General features: G+C 37.2%; 1 protein-coding gene across 2 annotated transcripts; it reads right to left on the bottom strand.

Annotated features, from left to right (window-relative positions):
* Window positions 1-137: 137 nt before the first annotated feature.
* mks1 (MKS transition zone complex subunit 1) lies at window positions 138-18,060 on the bottom strand. 2 transcript variants are annotated; one of them, XM_030153913.1, is made up of 18 exons: window positions 17,746-18,060; window positions 17,219-17,340; window positions 17,052-17,122; window positions 16,702-16,869; window positions 16,363-16,463; window positions 15,476-15,604; window positions 14,743-14,847; window positions 10,663-10,771; window positions 10,510-10,566; window positions 9,593-9,635; window positions 9,438-9,500; window positions 9,208-9,278; window positions 6,340-6,409; window positions 6,129-6,236; window positions 5,166-5,299; window positions 4,818-4,900; window positions 1,225-1,322; window positions 138-1,113 (listed from the first exon to the last, which is right to left on the bottom strand). In XM_030153913.1, the coding sequence occupies exons 1-18, from the start codon at window positions 17,820-17,822 to the stop codon at window positions 1,004-1,006; spliced, it is 1,719 nt and encodes a 572-aa protein (XP_030009773.1). In that variant the 5' UTR covers window positions 17,823-18,060; the 3' UTR covers window positions 138-1,003. The 2 variants fall into 2 exon arrangements, with proteins under 2 accessions (XP_030009773.1, XP_030009774.1); XM_030153914.1 differs by having other exon boundaries at window positions 17,052-17,104.
* Between the last annotated feature and the right edge of the window lie 5,651 nt (window positions 18,061-23,711).

Genomic DNA, 23,711 nt, shown 5'->3' with positions numbered 1-23,711 from the left:
AGTACATGACAACAAACATTGTAATATATAATAATAAGTAAGATACCGAGTATGTAAGATAGCATTTTATCTCAAGGACATATTGAAATAAATTTTAAAAATATGAAGTGTTTTTATCCAATTTTATCTTTTTGTTTAATGACTCATTATGTAATTTTATAACTGATGTCAGCACAATACACAACTTATATCAAGATGTGAAAATGTCACAGTAGTTCTAGGTGTTTCTACCCTGCTAGTTTTATTCCTTTTTGCAACTGCTGAATAAACCCACCTAAAAGGGAATGCATGCATGAAAAAATGAAATACCGTATTTTTTAAACACGATATTTCGTTTTTTCATGCATGCATTTCCATCTTGCTGGTTTTAGTTCCATTTGCAATTGCTGAATAAAATCACCTAGGTGGAAATGCATGCATGAAAAATATGAAATATCTTATTTTTTTTAAATGTCTGGGAGAGGTAGAAAAGTTGATGCAAGTCCAAAAGTAAACACATGTAGTGAATAGGTCTGTGGGTGTTTGGACCAATGACAAGACTCCCTGAATTAACACAGGAAACAGACAGAGATTACATATTAGATGGAAATAAAAACAGTATTCCACCATGTATGAAAAGTTTTTAGAAACTGTGGAAGAGTTTGTAACAACTGTATAATGTTTGAGTAAGACCAACAGTTTGGATCAAGGGGGCAAAAACTAAAACAAGTCTCTGGTTTAATTAACATCTATCAGCTCCTAAATCAACAGCTATGGTACAATGTTATTGTATGATACAGCATCTAACTGGAACAGTTCGAAATCATGTTGAAGAAACCAATTGTAAAGATTTAAAAGCAGTGAATGGAAATGTCCATAAATTTACATTTTGTTTAATTATTTTTCTGAAAATACAGTCCAAATTTGTGATACATTTGGCTGGAAACTCAATTAATGCCATCCAACAAAAGTGAATCCAGATTCCTTTGGACAGCTTTGATATACTTTACTGACTGACAGTTTCTTAAGGCCGATGCTGTGGTTGGGTTTGGAGTTGTGAGGCAGTGTTTATGAGGTCTCTGGGAAGATTTTCTCTGGCTTCTTGCATCTTCCTCCTGGCTCTCTGGAAGGCCTCTGAAAAGAAAGACATGTTGCTGTTTTTATTAATATCCAGTCAAGCCTACCATGTTTGAAGCCGCTCATCTGGAATATTAAGAATTCTAGCAGCTGAGTGACTATGTTTACCAAGAATGTTGCAGACAGCTCCTTGCTGACTGAATCCTCCCAGCTGGTCAAAAACTTGCTGCCTCCTCTTCTTCATCAGGGTGGCATCAACAAAGGCTCTGAGATATATACAACATATACATGAGGGTGAACATTCAATTCCACCATATAATGCAATGCACTAATAAACTCAGAAGTAATCCTTTTTAAAGATCTTGTTTAGTGCTACTGCACATCACCTTACAGAGAACTGAAAAACCGTTGATTTTGTCCTCATCTCTCACAGTATGTTCATGCAACAGGAACTTTTTATGGACAGTAAAGAGGGACAAACTGAAGTATCCATTGATTGCATCAGTGTAAATTAACAGTTAATTTCAAAATGGTTGTTGCTGTAACTTTCAGATAGTACATTATTTGAATTTTTATTTACTCCCATTGGGTTTGAAATGTGCAAACAAATGTGTACATTGGAGTGAGGTTAATATTTAATATTTCTATATATTGTATATATTAGATTTAATTGTCTAAGATGACTCTACTTCTTAGGACCACTCATACAAAACTTACGACCTAAGAATCCAGTCATTTGTTCATGAAATGTATTGGTCAAATGAGACTCACTCTCTCTCTAGTAATAAAGTCTGATGAATAGTGTCAATTGACTCTTCATATCTATCTATCCATCTATCTATGATGTTAATGCCAAGTGCAGTTAATGGGTTTTCGTGTGAAATATCTGGTCAGCACTATGATTAGTAGCAACATCTGTTTATGTGAAATGAAAACACTATCTTAAAGCAGTGTATGACGTTCCTCACCAATTTTTCATCAGATCTGTAAAACCCAAGTGATTGCCTAAGTATCACAAATCTGTTAGTCTTTCTGTGATTACGCACCTGAATCACTTCCCTCACGGTGAACAACTTTGAAGTTGACTTCATCATAAGCAGTCCATTTGTTTACATACCAAACCAACACCAAACCGTCACTCGGGCCTTTTCGGAATTCCACGCAGCAGCAGTATGGTCACAGCAGCAACAAACATAGAAACGGCTTCATTGCTTCGTGCTGCTGCGACTGCGTGGAATTCCTAAAAGGCCCAAGTGACAGTTTGGTATGTAAACAAATGGACTGGTTGTGATGAAGTCAACTTCGAAGTTGTTCACCGTGAGGGAAGTGATTCAGGTGCGTAATCATGGAAAGACAAACGGATTTGTGATATTTAGGCTATTGCTTAAGTTTTACAGATGAAAAACTGGTGACAAATATGTCATACGCTGCTTTAAGAATCAATCTTAAGAACCGTGATGAGGCAACAAATAACCCTAATATATGTTATCGCTCCAAATAACCTTTGTAATTGACACTGGAGTACCTGAGCATTTCAGTTTTGTCAGCTGATGTGGTAAGGAACTATGCAGAGTGAATATCAGCTTTGCTTTGAATGGGTTTTATATATATATTGGGCCTGTAACGGTACACAAAATTTTCGGTTTGGTACGTTTTCGGTTTTGAAAGCCACGGTTCAGTTTTTTTCGGTTCAGTACAGGAAGAAAGAAAACCCCTCAAAATGTCTTTAATGCATTAATTATGAATTTTTGAACATTTTCCCCCCAATTTTTGGAGACAATAGAATATAGAAAAACAGGAATAATATAATTCTGCTGCTATAAATCAGATAGAAAATAAAATAAATAAAATATTACTAAATGTATTTTAAACATTAGTATTGCACTTTTCCCTGAATGGTAGTTTTGAACCAACAACAAAAATCAAATCACAGTTCTGTCAGTTCACATTCTACATAAAAATAACAAAAAAAAAAATCCACATCAAGAAAAGGGCAAATTTGTATTTTGTACTCTCTTTTAACAAACTTAAGAGCAACACTGACAACAAAATTAACCAAATTATTTATTTTAGGACAGCTAACAAACTGTTTAGGCCACTTTTTGTGTGTGTGTGTCTGTGTGTGTGTGTGTCTGTGTGTGTGTGTGTGTGTGTGTGTGTGTGTGTGTGTGTGTGTGTGTGTGTGTGTGTGTGTGTGTGTGTGTGTGCGTGCATGTGTGTGTGTGTTGGCACGATTCTGACAAATGTAGACATTTTTACCTGGCCAATTTGGTACCTACAGTTGAGGAATATCCGTCTCCACATTAACTATCTCGGCAAGTTGATAAGACCAAAATTTTCAAAGATAGTAGTCATTTTGAAATACAATTGCCTTACAATATGGAAGCACAGTAGTATGCTGCATGACAGGAAATGAGGGCATAGTACCACGCTGCGTAACAGGAAATGAAGTTAAAAACGGGAACACTGCATTTACTAGCTATAGTCCTGACATATCGCTATCAAAGCCAGTTCTGGAGAGGGCAATGCCCCCTTAAACAAACATCCTGCACCCTCAAAACAAAGTTTGCCAAGTTTCAGGAGGCAGGGAAAAGGTAAATGAGCTTCACAACAGCGGGAGACGAAGAGGAATTAGTAATACCTGTTAAGTTTCAGCCCCCCCCCCCCCCCCCCGCCCCGCCCCAAATCTTCCGAACTATTCACCTCCCATCCCGTTCATCCGCCTGCTCTGCGACTCACTATTCCACTCTGCCTGTGTATTGATATATGAATTGCTGTTCACATTTTAAAGAATTACTTACCAAACAATTTTGTGTCAATACTTGTAAAATATAGCCTAATATCTTCTCTCAAAAGTCTGCTCTCCCCAGCATACACATACACACACACACATATATATAAATGTACATATATATATATAAATGTACGTATATATATATATATATATATATATATATATAAAACTGTTCTCTTCCACCTGGGCAGTGCCTCCTTCAGGCTGGGGTCCCCTACCAGAGGCCTGGGAGCCTGAGGGTTCCGTGCAAGATCTTAGTTCCTAGGACTGCAATCCCTCATTTTTTTCCTGGTATCTGGTGGAGCCATCCACCCAGTTTGGGGATTACTGCCCCTAGTGCCCCAGTCACTACTGTTGCCTTCACACCCCACATTTTCTATACCTGTCTCTCTCTGTCTCTCTCACACAGTCTTATTTATCTCAGGTAGTTTTGCACGTCATATACCATTTGCCTCTGACAGTTTGCACAATTACCCAGATATTGCACATTTACGTAAATATCTATTTTTTTTCTTAGTAATGGTAGTTTTCTATCTTTTATATTTTTATGCTCATTTTCTTTTGTGTGCCATTCTTAAATGCCACTTTCATTGGTTTGTTTTTAATTTTCTAGTTAAATTATTCCATCTCAGTTTTTATATATCTTAAATTCTCTTGGCATTCACTGTGGATGGCAAAGTAAGATTTTCATTGTACAGAGAATCCTGTTTCTTTACTGTACAAAAAACAATAAAATGCTTTGAATCTCTTTGAATCTCAAAGCCTCTGTATAGATTTTTGTGATCCTGCACTTTCATTATAAACTACCAGTAGTTTATCGAGTGTTAAGCTATGTAGAGAAATATGATCCACCACAAGTGCCACAAACAAACCATAAGTTTGCCTAACTGCATTTGAAAATAAAGTAGATAGACTCGGTTTGATGGGAAATACAGCGTCCTTTGGGTGCTAGGTTTACTTCACTTACCTGGATTGCTGGATGCAATGCAGAGTAAAGGCGACACTTCCTGTGGTTTCAGTCCAAAAGCCAAAGCGACTAAGCCTCTCTCCCTGCAAAAAAAGTGTTCCATTATCGTTGTTGTTTTTTTGTTTTGGTTTTTTTGGTTTTTTTTTTTTTTGGGGGGGGGGGGTAAACACTCTAGATGTGCCTCCAGTTCATACTAGTCCTCTAATAGTCTTCTTTTATTGTAATCTTTAAGTTTCATCAGACAGAGCGGCATTTCCATATCCATTTGTTTCTCTTAGCAATGTATTATTTGAGGATGTTGCTAAATATCTTGACATTTACTGTTCCTGTAGCCAAAGATGAGCTCACCTTTAAGGTCCCTGGTACACGGACATAGCTGTGATCTTCGAGCTCTGGAGAGCCACCGATAAAGAAGCGCCTCAGTGCAGAGACTGTGCCTGACTGAAGGGGTCTCCATGTATTGCACGTAACTGTGTGTTTACCTGCCATTGTAAACAATGTCCAATTAGGTATTGCAACCAGTTAAAGCACAGTCCTTCCAAGTTAAGAGCAAAAGTAATTGGGTGACACGGTGGTGCAGTGGATATTACTGTTGCCTCACAGCAAGACCACCAGACCAAGACCACCAGCTGACGGGGGTGGGACCTTGCTGTGTGGAGTTTGCATGTTCCCCGTGTTTGCATGGGTTCTCTCTGGGTACTCCGGTTTCCTCCCACCAACCAAAGACGTGCACTAATAGGTTAATTAGTTAATCTAAATTGCTCATAGGTGTGAATGTGAGTGGTTGTTTGTCTCTATACTGTATATATGTCAGCCCTGCGATGGACTGGCGACATGTCCAGGGTGTACCCTGCCTTCGCCTGAAATGCAGCTGAGATAGGCTCCTGCATCCCCCACAACCCTCTCGAGGATAAAGCAGTTCAGAAGATGAATAAATGAATGAAAAGTAATTGGACAACAATATGACAAGTAGCTTCATGGCTAGATATTGCCTGTTCCATTGTTTTTGCCCAAAAAAGCTAATAATAGACTTGCTCTAGAGTTGATTCCAAAGGAGCCAAAATCAACAATTTGGTACATTCTTAAACAAAGAATAAATGAATCCATATAAAACTACAGATTTCAAATTGGGTGTAGTTTGTTTTACTCATGAATTTGTATAAAAGGCTTAATGAATATTTGGATTCTTATTGATATGTGATACCTTAGTAAGCAGTTTAGCATTTTGTGTTTTCTTATCCCAGCAGAAGTTACTCTCATATTCTGGAGCTTTTTCTGGAAATGGAACTGTATGCATAGTACAAAACATACCGGCTGTAGCAGGAAAAAGCAGATATCCATAACCTTCAGTTCGGTAGCACTGCCACGAGTCCAGAGACAGAACCTTGAAGTACAGCACAGGCCACTGTAGAATGCACTCTGAGACAAACAGTCACATGTCAGTCTGATCTGTCATATATTTTACAAAAAAAAAAAAAATTTAATTAAATCAAGTAAATGTTTCCATTCAGCTTACACAAACCTTCATTCTCTTTTTCACTCATGAAGAAAGCCTCGAAATTGAAGGGGTAACTGAAGAATGCTACATTATCCTGTTGGAAGGGAAGTTGTGGAGAGTTTAAAGTTGGTTCCAGAAAGCTGGTTTTGTGCAAATTGTTAGTTTATTAACAATGAAATGAGGGAACCTGCATTTTCGGTTCCAGAAAGTGCTTTAACAGCAACCACAGTAACATGTCCTTCTTCAACATAACCTTCAGGCGAGTAGGTATATACACTGCCCGGCCCCAAAAAAAAGTTGCACATGCAATATTTCACTGCACCACCTTTAGTTTTGATTAAAGGAGACATTCACAGTGACATCTTTTTAGTCACATAATGCTTATGTAGTGTCACAATAAGGTTCATAATATTTTTTTCATCCATAAATGCGTTAATTTTTGATTTTTGATGATGGAGAATCAGACAGCTGCATCAAGTCTTCATCACATCCCAGTTTTGAGCCTGGACTATATGTAGGCTAATCCATGTGTGAAAATGATGTCTCATTCTCCCTGAACCATTATGTCACAAGCCTGATGATCCTGATCAATCCTGGCATTGTCCAATTTTTTGACATTAAAGACATAAGAGGCTACTTACTGCAGCAGTTAGAGTTGTTAAATAACTTGTTACAGATGAAACATTATTAATCACTGCAGTACTTACCAATCGAAGGATCTGAACTATTTGCATAGTTAAATCCAGGCAGTTACATTTTTTTGGCCAGACTATTTATTTAACTCTAACTGCAGCATTTCACAAATTACAGACCTGTCTCCTTAATGCCACAGTTTTCAAAAATATTGGAAAAACTTTCCAACTATAGACTGGACACATTTCTAGAAAAGTACAAAAATACTCGCACAGAATCAGTGCAGGTTCAGGCCAAACAGATCATCAGCAATGGCAATAATCATGTCAACGGAAGAAATCACAAATGCTGTAGATAATAAACAATATGCCATTGGAATATCTATTGATTTAAAAAAAGCATTTGACACCATCAACCATGAAATATTACTCACGAAACTAGAAAGTTATGGCATAAGGGGGATTGTGCTGGAGTGGGTAAAAAGTTATTCAAGGGGGAGACAGCAGTTTGTAAAATTGGGTGACTGTGATTCATCATGTTTGGACATTGCTTGTGGGGTCCCCCAGAGGTCAGTATTGGGTCCTAATTTTTTTCTTCTGTATATCATTGAAATATGTAAAATTTCTAAGGTATTGCACTTTGTGTTATTTGCTGATGAGACAAATATTTTCTGCTCTGGGGATAACTTGCAAAAATTAGAGGACGAAGTCACTATAGAAATGAACAAACTAAAAATATGGTTCAACAGAAACAAGTTATCATTAAATCTTAGCAAGACAAAAATAATGGTATTTGATAAATGTGGAAATAATTCACAGGTAACAATAAAAAAAGATGGAATTGAAATAGAGAGAGTTCATGAAATAAAATTTCTGGGGGTAACCATTGATGACAGAATCAGTAGGAAACCACATATCAAACATGTACAAACTAAAGTCTCCAGAAGCATTGCAATAATAAATAAAGAAAAGGTTTTGGATCAGAAATCACTCCACACTCTATACTGTTCCTTAGTCTCACTATATTTACAGTACTGTGCTGAGATCTAGGGCAATGACTACAAGACCTCACTACGGCCTCTAACTATCATTCAAAAAAGAGCAATACGGATCATTCACAATACTGGCTACCAGGAACACACAAACTCATTATTCTTACAGTCAAAATTACTCAAGTTCACAGACATTGTGGACTATCAAACAGCTCAAATAATGTACAAAGCTAAAAATAATCTGTTACCAACAAATATACAGAAATTATTCAGTATTCATGAGGGGGGTTATAATTTAAGGGGGAAAATTAACTTCAAAATTGACTTAATACGCACAACTAGGAAGGGTTTTTGTGTTTCAGTCAGCGGGGTGAGACTGTGGAACAGATTAAATATAAAGTTAAAGCAATGTCCAAGCATGAAAGAATTTAAAAGGAGGTACAAAGACACAATTTTTCTGAAGTACAGGGATGAGGGAGGTGTTGGGTATCACTGGGTGTTATAAAGATGTACAAATATGTGGTATGTGTATGCATATGTATGTATAGGTGTGTGTGTGTGTGTGTATAGATCTGTCTATGAATATGTATTTACATATTTGTGTTATTGTATTGTGTTTATGTAAATCATATATTTGTTCATAATAATATAAAGCCAGAAACTAAATTGTTTAATAATAAGTATCAGTCATATTATAGGATATAGTATAGATACGCTTAGACTAGGAAGGTTATTATTGTTATTAATTATATAAGGGGAAGGGGTGGGAGTTTATAAGTTGTACTTCTTCTCACTCCTTTTCGAAAATGTATTATATGTCTTATGTTTAAGTGTTTTGTTTATTTATTTTCTTCTGTTTTGACATTCAAATTCGAAATAAATACATCAATCAATTAATTAATTAATTAATTAATTAATTAATTAATTAAAATCCAGACTCTAATTTGGGATGTGATGAAGATGCAGCAATCCGATTCTCCATCATCAATAATCAAAAATTAATGTAACTGTGGATGGAAAAAATATTGTGAACCTGATTGTGACACAACAAAAGCATTATGTGACAACAAAGATGTCACAGTGAATGTCTCCTGCAATCAAAACCAAAGGTGGTGCAGTGAAATATTGCATATGTAACTTTTTTGGGGGCCTTTGTGTTTTCTCAAACTTAAACCGAGTTTTACATCTCAGAGGTCAGCATTAACTTCAGAGTTTGTTTAACCTGTCCTCTGGAATTCATCATTCATTCATTCACTCTGTAGACACACCTTTCCTAATGTTTTTGTCCGGCAGGCCTGGGTTACCCCCGAAAGGGACTGTGATCTTAAACTGGACCAGTCTAAAACAAGACAAAAATGTATTGTACAAATAATACTTTCTTTAGTAGAAATGTCATTTTGTTTAATGTTTCCTACTTTGCTTAGTATGTCATGTGATCAGATTTAAACAAAAGGGAAACAACAGATGACTGTACGACTAGTATACATTTGTCACTTACTATTGGGTAGTTCCACGAAAAAATGGATGTAAAGATTATCATACTCAAAACCTTTGGCAGTGGCTGTGTATAAAAAGAAAAAATAAGGTTTCAATAACAATGAGGATTGTGTAAAAAAAAGATGATAAAATGATAAGAACAGCCAATCTTCCTACTGATCTCTCCATTCATCAGGTAGCGCAGAGTTCCTACAGGAAGCTGAACAACAGAGGAAACAGTTAGGACCAACCTTATCATTCATAGTGCCTCTAACATACCATGTCCAGTAGGACAGGATAATGCCAAAAATGTCATTGGGACAAATGTAATAATTCATACATTTAGAAATAACAAATTCTTCTATTTTGATAATTATCACAATAAATGATAATACATTTATAGGCTGATTATGGTGTAGGGTGAAAAAGCAAGATAGTTATTTATGGTTTTAAGTATTCATACAAGACATAACAGGCCAAAAACATCATAAATGAAATGAGACACCTAAGACAATAAGACAAAAAATTATATAAATGGGGCACAGAGATGAGACTAAGATGAACGAACTCTTCGTAGTTACAACGTAACACACACTTGCCAAGCAGTGGAAGATGAAAAAAAAAATCTAAATGTAGAACATTCAGAAAAGATTATAATCGTAAACTTATTAAGTTTACTCACACTGTTTCTTATGACAAGCTGAAATAGCTCAGTTGGGTTGGCTCAGTTAGACTGAGGCTCTTACGGTCCCCGGTTTGATCCCAGGTGTTGGTAATACATGCAAATGCTATAATAATTTCCCCTGGGATTAATAAAGTACTCTGATTATTGTTTACCATCCAATTTGCATAGGGTAAAAAAAAGGAGGTCAACAAAACCATTATGCCCACACGCATTTCTAGTTACCATTAAGTTAATGTCTTAATTTCATGCACTGCACAGAATGACATCGCAGGGGTATTGTTTTCTAGAACAGATGCATTTGTATGCATGGTGTTTGCATAACACTGACTGTGTATGTTACTCAGTGACACTACATCAGTAAAAACAAAAGTTCCTTCACATAGAAAGGAAATGATGCCGAACAACTTACTACTTCAAAGTCTTGTCCTATTAGGCTGTTGAGGTAATCTTTGTGTCGAACATAGAGCTGTTAAAAAAAAAAAAGAAAAAAAAGAATGTCTTTTTGAACATGAACACTCAATTCAACTGTGTCTCTGAAAAACTCTGCTGAACATGAACTTACATCTTTGTACATGTTGCTCTCTTTGTCCTTTTCCTCAGTTTTCATGGATTTGGAGACATTCTCCACTGTAAGACACCAAACCTCTCTCTTATCACCCTCTGTCACAATCCTACACAATAGCATAGACAGCACATGACTTCAACCAGCATTCAATTTACCGAACAGAGCAGAATTTCATTTTCTTATCTCTCTGGACGAGTGTATTACATTGGTCTAAAACACACTCTGTGGTGTTTATGTTCATCACTCAGATGTCATCTTTGTCAATAACTAATTAAAGAGCATTCTGTTTTGCACAATTTAAAGGAGCTGTATGCATTGTATTCCAAGTAATCATAAGATGGCCCTGAAATGTCACCAGACATTAAGGAATCATGTTCATTTCAAATACTGATATCACTGACAGTAGTAGTCCAGCCAGACTATTCGCATTTGAAAAGCTAGCCCACAAGTAATGTTTATGTTGTCATCTTGTGTTTTGACCTGATGCCCCACCTATTACCTATCTCCTAATCATGAAGTCAGTAGCATTTCAGCATCCAGGTTCCCAGTTCTCACTAAACCCTAGCTGGGAACATTTCTGATCACAAATGTCTGACGTTACTAAACCTAAAAGGCTTCATTATGATTCCCAAATATGTCGTGACAAAGTAAGAAACAAAACAAGGACATGTATAGGAGATGCTTTTGAAAGATGGAGACGACTGAAAGCAGAGAAGAATTTCAAGACCAACACCAAAGTTGCTAATTTTCTCCTGGATAAGTAACATCTAACAGCCAAGTTTGGCTATTCTGCGGCAGCGGCTTCGTGCCACTGGTGCTCCAGCTACTTGCCACGGGTGCTGCAGCTTTGTGTCACAGGTGCTGCTTCATGCCCCATGTGCCACAGCTTCATGCCACAGGTGCCGCAGCTACGTGCCACTGGTGCTGCAGCTACATGTCATTTTCACCTGAGGCCCGAAGCCGCAGCATGGCACCTGTGGCATGTACCCAACGGCACCCTTGGCATGTAACCGTGGCACGCAGGGTGACTGCCACAGAATCCATGACAGTTTCTCCATATGCGTCTGCTGTCTCTCAACTCATGTGAAGTCTGTGGAATCGATGTATCTTCTGCTCCATAAATAGCGCCTATGAAGTGGGGATGTATTTTTGACAGTAGAGTCACACTAGTGAGTTAGTATTTGTAATGGAGAAAGCGTAATTGTAAAGTTACATTTCGTGTTTGTAATTTTTTTTTTCAAATCACATTTATCTGTATTCTGACAGATAAAATACACACAATACATTTTATGTACGACTGAACTCATTCAAGAGTTTACAAACGTATTTTTTGCACAACTATAGACTAATATGCATGTATTTCTACCTTATACACACGATCTTTTTGACAGTTTCCTTACACCATACTCATGCTGGGTCTGGCAATCTCTAGTCTGGTGCGCTACAGTATTTTGAATGTGACTGCAGTACCAGTTTTGGTCACAAACCTACATACAGCTCCTTTAACTTGAACATTGAAGATTTTTCTTCATAATCATTCATTAACACTGATTTGTTTCACAGATATTAAATTTTTTTGGAAGGTGAGAAAATACAGACAAACAGGACACAACATGAGTTCAAGGACATGACAGTAAACAAAGAAAATAGGCCCTTTTCCATCGCAGGAACTTTTGCAGGAACTTTCAGCATTACCCTGAACTTTGAAAAACCCTGGTGCGTTTGCACCTAAATTACCCGGGTAAAAAACTTTATTAATAATAACGGATTAGATTTATACAGCGCTTTTCTATGAACGCATACTCAAAGTGTGTACAGAGGATCTATTCGTTTGTTCTCACATTCTCCCTCTGGTGGTGGTCAACTACATCTGTAGCCACAGCTGCCCTGGGGCAGATTGATGGGAGCGTGGCAGCCAATCTGTGCCTATGGCCCCTCCGACCACCACTGAACATTCACACACATTCATACAGCAGTGTGAGTAGCAGCACTGGAGGCAAGGGGCGGTGAAGTATCTTGCCCAAGAACACAACAGCACATGGACAGAGAGGGATTCGAACTGCCAGCCCTTTGGTTATTGGATGACCCGCTCTACCATCTGAGCCATGGCCGCCCCGCACTCAACAAAAAACTTTCCCTTGGCCCCAAACCTTCCCCGAAGAAGTTCCTGGTAGGGAGATAGTACTTTTCAGATTACCAGGGATTCTTAGGGGCGGGGCTGTGTGCTGGAGAACGCTGGTGGACTACACTTGCAGCGTTTCTGTGTTCTGTTCACCCGCCACAATTTCATTCATTCTTTATTTCATTTCCACAAGCTTTGTATTTTGATAATTCGGAAAATGGACCAAAAGAGAAGCTACGACAAGTGGACAGATGATGAGGTCCAGGCTCTTTTGAGCGTTTTTGCGGAGGAGGAAATTCAGATGGACTTTGAATCGCCAACACGAAACGATCGAGGTTTGAGTAAAATTATCCAAACCTGTGGCTCATTTGTGCCCTTGTCCATCATCTACTGCTCTTTACAATGGCCCTTGTAAGACATTTCACATGTCACATCACACTGGTAGGAATCTGTCATCATGTGTTCTGTTAGTCATTTTTGCATTTTTATTACTTTTCATGTAGAAAAGCGAAAAAGGGACCGTGGAGTTCCAGACTGGCTGTCCTTGACCAGCTGGTCCAGACACTGGTCCAGAAGCCCGAACCTTTCACACATGTTTATTTCCCTTTTAATCTCAAGGCCCCTTGTTTTTTTGTTTTTTTTGCACCTTTTGTTTTGTTTCAATTTTTAATTAAAAAAAAATTCTAACCTAATATTGTCTGCTCATTTACAAGGCATCAAAATATTAGAAGAATATAAGTACATTTATAAGTAATATACAGTTGAATTAATGCAGGCATTTTGAGTAAATATGATTTAAGGGTTGAACCTGGACTATACCTATAAAACAATAGAAATGAAAAAGAACCATCCATCACACTTAAAGTTAGATGTGATTTAGTTTAAGGAATGAGAAGTTAAAAATACATGTTCTACCATTTTTAAATAGAAATCAAGGACATGTAATGATGGTTAACTTCATTTAAAATGTATTCCAGATGGATTAAGTGACTCCACAACCAGCAAAACATTAAACCCAAACCGTCCATTTCAAGTACTGTGTCATTTTATTGTGCTAGAGCTTAGTTTCTGAATGTACATGAACTGTACTGCAGTTTCTTTTACTGCTCCCCCATATATCATCAACATGATTTGAATAAATTACCCTGAACTTTGGTGTGCGATGGAAATGCAATTACCAGGAATTCTTTTACCCAAATAAGTTCCTGGTAAATAAGTTATATAGAACATCAACAGGACACTAAGGGTCTTCATCTAGAACTCAATGAAACAATGGAAGACAACCCAAAGCCAACTCAAAGCCAATTGTGCAAGTGAGTATCAAATGCAGCATATACCAAGGAGATGCTCTGTCCCCCCTGCTGTTCTGCATAGGCCTAAATGACCTCAGCTAGATCATCATCAAGAGTGGCACTTGGGTACTGGTTCTGAAGTGGAATAACCATCAGCCATCTCTGTACATGGATAACATCAAGCTGTATGCCAAGAGTGAGCGTGGCATCAACGTTTTGTTTGATTCACTTCAGTAGAATCAACAGCAACGACATCGGGGTGTCAGTCAAACTAGATAAATATGGGCAGAGGGTATCTAGAAGAGGAAAGGTGATCATAACTAAAGGGGTTGAACTACCTAAAGGTAGCTTTGTGGGGATCCCACAGGCAAATGAAAACCATGAGGAGGCAGCTTGGAGGTCAGCCACAGCCAAATAACTACAGGGGGTAAGGCAGATGCGGAGGAGTCAGCTGAATGGCAAGAATAAGATCCAGGCCTTTAACAACTGTGCCCTACAAGTAATCAGATACCTCGCTGGCATAATATCCTGGCCACTGGAAGAGATAAAAATCCCCAACATGAAGACAAGGATGCTCCTTACAATGCATGGAGGTTTTCACCCTGCCTAGTCCAGTATCCTGAGGAAGGAACATGTGCCACACGTGGGACACTGTGAACTTGCCTGTAGGGCTCCTTGTCTTTGTTGAAGTCTGGCTTCACAATGACTGTTCCATTTTCATCTGTTTTTATGGTTACCAGTACATATTCATTGTTTTTGTCACCCAGCCTGAGAAAGAAAAAATACAAACAGAAAAGCACACAAGAACCAATTAAACTTGAATGAGATCCCCACTGTCTCAGTGACAGCACATAAAAACAAGAGCAAAATTTTTGAAGGAAAATGTTTACATGTCTTTACATTCCGGCAGGGTTAGATCAATCAAGATCACTGAATACAGCTAGTTAGTTGACATCAGTATTAGTCTCACAAGGTTATTGATGATTTAAAACAGGAGTTGGCAATTTGTCTCATTTTCACCCATAAAATGTTGAGTGGTTGAGTCACTGAATTTGCCGATATTAAAAAATATTAACACTGTCATTGATGTGTTTCATCACAGTGAAGTCACTTTACATATCAAAAAACATCTGCCACCGGCCTTTCGGCCGGTAAGCTAAAAACCAGTGATACCCCAAACCGGTGATAACCGGTGATACACCAAACAATGTTTGGTGTATCACCGATGTCGTTGCTGTTGATTCTACTGAAGTGAATCAAACATTGTTTGGTGTATCACTTCTTACTATTTTTTACACAGACACTGTCACTGGTTGCCTGGCTTAACAGCAGTGAATTGTAAATAAGTGTTGTGTTAAGTAGGATGGTAATGAGAGAAGCGCAGTCTCCACGTTACCTTCCAGGAGGACCAAGATCTGCGTTAATGTACATTGTCTGCATGGCATTGTTCACCACATGGCAGCTCCTTACAAATTCCTCTGTGGGCTCCCACGTGATCAGCTTTGACTTTGGGATGGTTAAGTCCCTGCAAACACATGACATCATCCAAATTTTTCATGTTAAGGCATTTAAAAAATACAGTCTAGTGTTTTGAATTTATTAAACACAATACAGGTAAAAGTTAAACACAGGGACTGTGTATTCCATAGGCAAACCAAAATACTCCTCAACACAGTTTGACCTTAACCCTTTCATGCATAGTGGTCACTACAGTGGACAGTTATTCTACAGCTGTTCTCTTGTATATTCATGGATTTTGTTGTTTTAGTTTCACATCAGCCAACATATTGGATGCTTATGCATCACCCCATACACTACAATTAATAACATTACTGTAATTTGCTGTTCTTGATAAACCTGATCTAACATGTTTGAGTGAAAATCAGTTCCTTGTTATTGTTATTAGACTGTAATTAACAAATTTTTTTTTTTTTTTTTGCATATTATCTCCATGAAGTGAATAACAACTACTATTCGAGTATGTTAAAATGTGAGAAAACATCACATTAGCAGCATTGAAATGTTTTTATTTCATAGTTTTCACACAGTATATCAGTAAATACATGCTTCTTTGCTTCAAAAATTAAACACATGGTGTCCAGCTGAGTGGACATTTTTGCAACTCCATGAAAAATAGCTTAATATAAAAAATGTATCACATTGTTTTTTTTTAATGCCTAAAGAGGAATAAAATCCCTAAAAAAAACAAAAAAAACAACTTGATTAAAGTTCTTGTAATTCATGCATGAAAGGGCTAAATACGTCATTAGACGTGTGACCCACATGTTGTGTCTGTCCTGGCGTCTGTGTCTCACATTGGCCATCCTTTCAGCTAGCAGTGTGGGGCCCACTTCGGTAGAGGTCAGTATGTCAGAAGAGTTTTTCTTTGAAGATCAAAAGAAACAAGCCACTTTCAGACACAATAATGAAGTGATAAATTGTAACAAAAAAAAAAGTTTCAATATTAATTTTGACATAGAACCAACATAAGGTAATAAACAGGATAAAATATAATGTTTTTGTGCCTTTGTCGATAGGGGCTTTGGCAAAAGAAATCAAATTGTACTTTAAGCATATGAATGACTGGACAATTAAGGTCACAAACAATATGTCAAAGCCTACCAGTTGCTTCAAAGGCAGAGAGTTGGTGTAGCGGTCATAGTCACTGCAAGTGAAAATCCTGCGATTTCGTCGACCCTTAGCTAGGTTCAGGGCCTTGATTTCTGCATGGTACTGTCGGTCCAGAGGGCTCTGTAGGACCTCTTCATTTTGAAACAATTCCATCTCATACTGGATCCACATAAGTGACATTCATAAACAACAAAAAGAAATGGCACCTGGCTTAAATATAGCACACAAAGATAGAAATAATTACTCAGCATAACTGCATTACATAAAATTCAAATCTATAAGAAAACTAGTAAAATCTGAGGAGACCACTTGTTCAACTACAACGGTAAAAACAGTTTTACCTGACTGAAGAGTTTCTCCAGCCAACCCACCACCAGCTCCTCCTCACTGTCACCTATTGACACACAGGATACTATTACACACAACTACAGTTCAGTTGCAATTTCTGGATTCACTCCATTTAGTAAACAGTTACATTTACTGTACTGCATTATTTATCTAACACCACCTGCATGTCCTTGTGAGGAGAGGGTTTCCAGTTCAATGTCTCCTCTGTTTTGCTGGGTCAGGACTTTCTGCTGAAGGTGCTGGGAGATGACTGCAGCGGAGGTCAGTCTCTCAATCCGCACCCTAAGTAGAAAAAATGAACATCATGCTGTGAAAATTAATTCTGGAAACCTCACCCTTTCTAATTTTTCTGTACTTATACCTACAAACTACCATTTGCAAAGATAATTCTAGCAATAACTTTACTGACAATTACAGCTACAGTTGTCACTGAATGTAACATCTGTACAGTCTGCACATTTGTATTGATATTAGACTCTTTTTTTTTCGTGTGTTTTTACTTGACTTAATTGTCAATTTTTAGTCTTGACTGCTTTTATAATTGCTTTCTGTATTTATAATTCTGGGCACTTTGCAGAGCATGAAAAACAAAATTTCGTCGCACTATACAGTTACATATTCGCAACAGTAACAAAACTTATTCTATTCTAAAATTAGCTGACTCTTGACAATGCGCTAGCTGCTTACTTTATTCTGAGGTTTTTTATAGAATCGCGCGTCCGGTAAACAGCTTCTCCGGTGTTTATATTCCAACCGTCTGCCATCAGTATAAGATTAGCTAAATTCGCTATGTTCAAATTGAAATGCTAAAGCTATTTGACCGAGGATTAGCTGCTTTACGTAGCAGTTGTCGTTCAAACTTTGTCTACATTTGTATAGCTAATCGGTCTCGCAATAAGTAAATCTCTATATGTAAATGGAAACACAGAAGTTACAGCGAAGAAAGGAGAGAAGCAAACGAGGTACCAGCGAGACACTAGGATAACGTTAGCAACCAGACCAAAAAAAAAAAAAAAAAAAAAAACTAAGCCGTTGCCATAGAAATAATCTATCCATTTCCGTTTCCCTTTCTGGCAGACTCGGCACAATTTAATGCTCTGCTGCCTACTACTGGTGAAGTAATGCCATTGCTACTTTTCCCCACTTCCCACAGCAGATTTGGAAAGGGATATCCTCGGTCGTTTTAAAGCATATCTTCAATCAGCTGTGTTGCGTCAGAGGGGAAATTTTCTTATTCTGCTAATAACCCCGCTCCCCGAGTGGGAAGTAGGGATATTGTTTTTGGTTCGGTTTGTTTGTTTGTTAACACTCTAGCAGCAAAACTATTGGTTAAATTCATACCAAATTGGGTTTATGGATTGCCAGTGACCTAGAATAGATGTCATCACATTTTGGGAAAAGTAGGTTGATGTTTACATTTTTTATGAATTTTTTAAATATTTTTTTCCCCATATACTTATAATGGGCAACATTTCACATCTATAAAAACATCAATTTTGTTTCAATTTACTTCAAACTTGGCACACATACAGAGGCAATTGATAAGCTGACATCATCACACATATAGACATGATGACATCATCTGGATCGATGCTAAAATAAGCTACAATATGTGTGAAGGGCAGGGGTTGTTGTGCCTGGCCCCACTTGCTGATTAATAAAATCCTTTGTACCTCAGCATGACAAGACAATCCATTAGTACATGCAGAACACTTCACAGTAGGCAACTTACAAATGTGTCACAAATGCACTCATTGGCACTTGAAACACCTCAAGTCTAGCCTCTTTCTATTTATTTATTTATTTATTTGCTTTATCTTTACTTTAACTACTTTATCAATTATGTAGACAAAAATTTAACAGAATTAATTATCTCAAGAATACTTCAAAATTCAGTGTAGACTACTTCAAGAGATTCAAGCCAAGGTTTTGGAATGACCCTGACAATCCACAGACTTAAACAGCATTGGAAATTTGTGGGTAGATCTTAAAAGACCAAAGTGGCCCAAGAATATTGCACATTTGCTACAAAAAAATGTTTCCATTCTGTGATATCTTCAAAGGGGAGATCTTATTAAGTAGTGCGTGTGTATTGTGCCCACAGTTTTGCACATGCAACAGTTTTGTATTTATTCAATCATTCATTCATTTTCCAAACAGTCTTCAAGAGGGTGACAAGGATGCCAGGACCTATCCTCGTCATTTGTGTATTTACTTATTTAATTGTATTTATTTCATAGCGGTGTTCCCGGCCACTAACTCTCAATGTCAAAGTCTCCCAATTCCATATTAAACAAAATCCAAATATTCCTTGAGCTAAAAGTCTCAAGAGAGGCAGGCTGGTTTACATTCCTTCCATTTTAGAAGTATTTCAGTTCTGCCTTTCCCACACTTAGGGTCAGGGCCCTTATTAGTCAGTCAGTCAAATGTATTTATATAGCATTGCATCATAGCCAAAGTTATCTCATGACACTTTACATTTAGAGCTGGTCTAAAGCAGACTCTTGAGCCAGTTTACAGAAACCCAACAGAATACTCCAGGAGCAAACACTTGGTGACAGACACAGAAAATCTTCCTTTTATCAGGCAGGAACCTCAAACAGACCCCAGCTCTTGGAGGATGGTTGTCTGCCTTGACCAGTTGGGGTTAAAGAGAGAGGGTTAAAGGATGAGAAAGAGAGAGGGAGAGAGAGAGATTGGGGGAGGGGTGGGGCACATGGATGCACAGCAAACTGAATTAGAACTGTTAAAAACTAAAACAGCCGGTGCTAGTATAATTACCAATAGCTAAAACAAATGTCTATAACTGTAAATACTACAACATATATGGTGGCCTGAGAAACTGGAATAGAGAGAGTGAGCAAAAGGAATGGCCTGGGTATATGGGCTCTGCATCAAGTCAGCATAGGTAGACTGGCAGGAACTCAACAGGAAACCTTCAAAAAGAGCCATTTCAAACTAAAAATAAAAAAAGTTTATGGTCTTACCTTTATTTGTACATGAAATCCATGCGCCGATCCTGGTGAATTAAAGTGTATAAAAAAGAACGAAGAAGATTATAAGCGCGTGAATCTGTGGACTCACAGGCGCCATCTATCATGAGGCAGGGGTACTGTTTGCCTCCCCTAGTGACTTTTTCACAGCGGTTTTATGATTAATCTGCGAGCCTAAACACATTACAGAAATACATTCCATACATTATGCAGATTATGGAAGGATAGAGCATATAATCAGAGTGTTTGAAAGCATTTTAACTGCGATATACAGAGGGACAGCGACACAATATTTTCATCGGGTACCAGCAGAGTTCATGAGGGGAGGAGACAGTTCTCCTGGAGGCACAGCACAGCGCTGCCTCACGGCGCATCTCCTCCCTGTATTTGAACGGAGCATGTGGAACTGCTGCTATTCTAATTGACAAAAAAAAAAAAATAATAATAATAATAATAACAATATTGGATTCGAACGGAAAATGAGTTTATAGGACATACCAGCTGACAACTATCAACATTTATTAGATTTTATAGTCAAGTTTTTTTTTCTTTTCAAGATTGACAAGGGAGGCTCTGCCTCCCCTGCCTCCTCTGACTGCACGTCACTGCAGAGATGATCCAGGGAAAACCTGTGAGGCAATAAAACTGTCCTACTAGTGAAAACAAGACCCTTGAATTGCTGCATGTCAATGTCAAACAGGCTTAAAGAGCTATTGCTCTACCACCACAAGGCAGATCACACCACAACCTGATGTTTCTACTGTCATGTTACAAACCTTGTTTAGGTTTAGGTTAGGTTTAGGTTAGTTTATTTCAGACACAGACATAATACAAAACATGAAACAAAAATAATAATAAAAATAATAATAAATTATACACAAATAAAAAAATCAAATAATAGAAAAAAAAGAACAATTGTTGTGCCTGAAAGGGAGTAGGAGGAAGCCACTGCTTATCCAGTCCTACCCCCTAATTCCAGTCCTCAGACTGTTAGTGCTGAATCACTTGATATACAACATAAAATTGTGATTATCTACATAAACATATACATACACACATACAGTTACATACACATATACATACACACATTCAGTCACATACACATATACATACACACATACAGTCACGTACACATCTACATACACACATACAGTCACATACACATCTACATACACACATACAGTCACATACAGACATAGATACACACATACAGTCACATACACACCAGTTTATTGTCTACCGCTGTACACACACGTCTGCACCCCCATGTTTATATATACACACCATACAATAGAACAACCTGACAATCCAATTAATGATCATACCCTTCCTTGAGCCAGATATTGTGAAAATAACATTTCTTTGTACATTTTTTGGAATTTCTGAATATTTGGACACTGCTTGAGGTCTATCCCCAACCCATTCCAAAGCTTGACCCCACACACTGATACACACAAACTTTTCCTGGATGTCCTGACTGCTGGGACTTTGAAATTCCCACATCCCCTCAGGTTATAGCCCCCATCTCTATGGGCAAATAGTTTTTGTATGTTGGCTGGTAGTTGATTTTTATTGGCTTTATATAGAAGTTGAGCTGTGTAAAAATTTACCAAATCATTGAGTTTTAATAGTTTTGACTGCAAGAATAATAAATGAGTATGATCCAAATAGCCGACTTTATGCAAGACTCTGACTGCACATTTTTGTAATATGAAGAGAGGGTGTAGAGTAGTTTTATAGTTATTGCGCCATAATTCTTTGCAGTAGGTTAGGTATGGCAGGACCAGACAACAATACAATATATAGAGTGCCTTATAATCCAGGACGTGTTTAGCTTTGTTAATGATGGAAATGCTTTTGGATACTTTTGTTTGGATGAATTGGATGTGTGATTTCCAGCTTAATTTATTGTCAATAATTATACCTAAAAATGTGTGTTCTGACACTATTTCTAACGGAACGCTATCTATGCATATTCGTAATTCTGAGGTTTTTTTATAATTGCCAAACAACAATGCCCTAGTCTTGTTTATATTTAGCGATAATTTATTCATGTCCATCCATAATTTTATTTTGGTTAATTCATTATTTATCATATCAACCAGTTTATTATAATTATCATTAGAATAGAATATATTGGTATCATCTGCAAATAATGTTAATTTTAAAGCTTTAGATACATTGAATATATCATTTATATATAAAATAAACAATTTGGGCCCCAATATTGAACCTTGAGGGACCCCACAAGCAATGTCCAGACATCCAGATGTATACTCACCCATCCTCCCATACTGCTGTCTCCTCGTCAAATAGCTTTTGAGCCAATTCAAGGCCACTCCCCTAATGCCATACCTTTCCAATTTATTGATTAAAATTGAGTGATTAAGTGTGTCAAAGGCTTTCTTTAAATCAATAAATATTCCTGCTGCGTATTTTTTTATTATGCAATGCATTTGTAATCTCTTCCACTGCTTCCACTATTGCCATTGAAGTTGACCTCTTTGCTCTAAATCCATACTGACTTTCATTTATTATGTCATATTTGCTTAAAAAGTTGTCTAGCCTATTATTAAATAATTTTTCCAGAATTTTTGAAAATTGTGGGAGCAGAGAGACAGGTCTGTAGTTTGTGAAGATGTGATTGTTCCCATTTTTATATAAAGGTTTAACTTTTGCGATTTTCAGTTTGTTTGGGAATGCACCAGTTTGAAATGACAAGTTACAAATATATGTTAGTGGTTTCAAAATACTAATTATTACTTTTTTGACTAAGATCATGTCTAAGTCATAACAAACTGTAGAGGTTTTATTTTAAAATTTATTAGCAGTGGTTAAGATCTCAGACTCAGTCACAGCAGAGAGAAAGATTGTGTTTGGGTTACTTTGTATAAGTGGTTCATTTTGTTTATTGGTTCTAATATCAGGTATTTTTGCTGCCAATTCTGGGCCAATGTTAACAAAAAACTTGTTGAAATTATTCACTACAGCATTCATATTATAATTGTCACCAGTCCTACCAATGAAATAATCTGGATATGTATTCTTTTTTACACCATCTTTTATAATGCTGTTTAATATACCCCATACCCCTTTAGTATTACTCTTATTTTCATCTAACAGTTTAGTGTAGTATAATTTCTTACTAGATCTTAATATGGTGGTCAACTTATTCTTGTTTACTTTATATTTCTTCTCTGATTCCTCTGTCCATAGTTTAATAAATTGTCTGTAGAGAGTATTTTTCTTTTTACAAGCGTTTTGTAATCCCTTAGTTAACCAGGGACTCTTTATACGTTTATTCTTTATATTATATTGTCGCATAGGACAGTGTTTATTATGTAAAGCATTGAATATTTCAAAAAAAATATTGTATGCTGTATTCACATCTTTCTCTCCATACACTGTGTTCCAGTCTTGTGCCAACAAATCCGAGTTGAGGGCTTTAATTGACCCTTCAGTTTGTACTCGTTTGTAAATATATTTGTTTGTAGTGTTATTTTTCCTGTAGTTGATATCATGCAGGGTGAATACTGGTAAATGGTAGGTTATATCACAGACCAAAAGTCCACTGATATTGGAATACTCAATGTTATTAGTAAAAATATTGTCAATGAGAGTTGCACTGTGAGATGTAATTCTACTGGGCCTAGTAATACA

This window comes from Sphaeramia orbicularis, chromosome 14, assembly GCF_902148855.1.
Source record: "Sphaeramia orbicularis chromosome 14, fSphaOr1.1, whole genome shotgun sequence".
Classification (NCBI taxonomy): domain Eukaryota; kingdom Metazoa; phylum Chordata; class Actinopteri; order Kurtiformes; family Apogonidae; genus Sphaeramia; species Sphaeramia orbicularis.
This window is presented reverse-complemented; position numbering and strand designations above follow the sequence as displayed.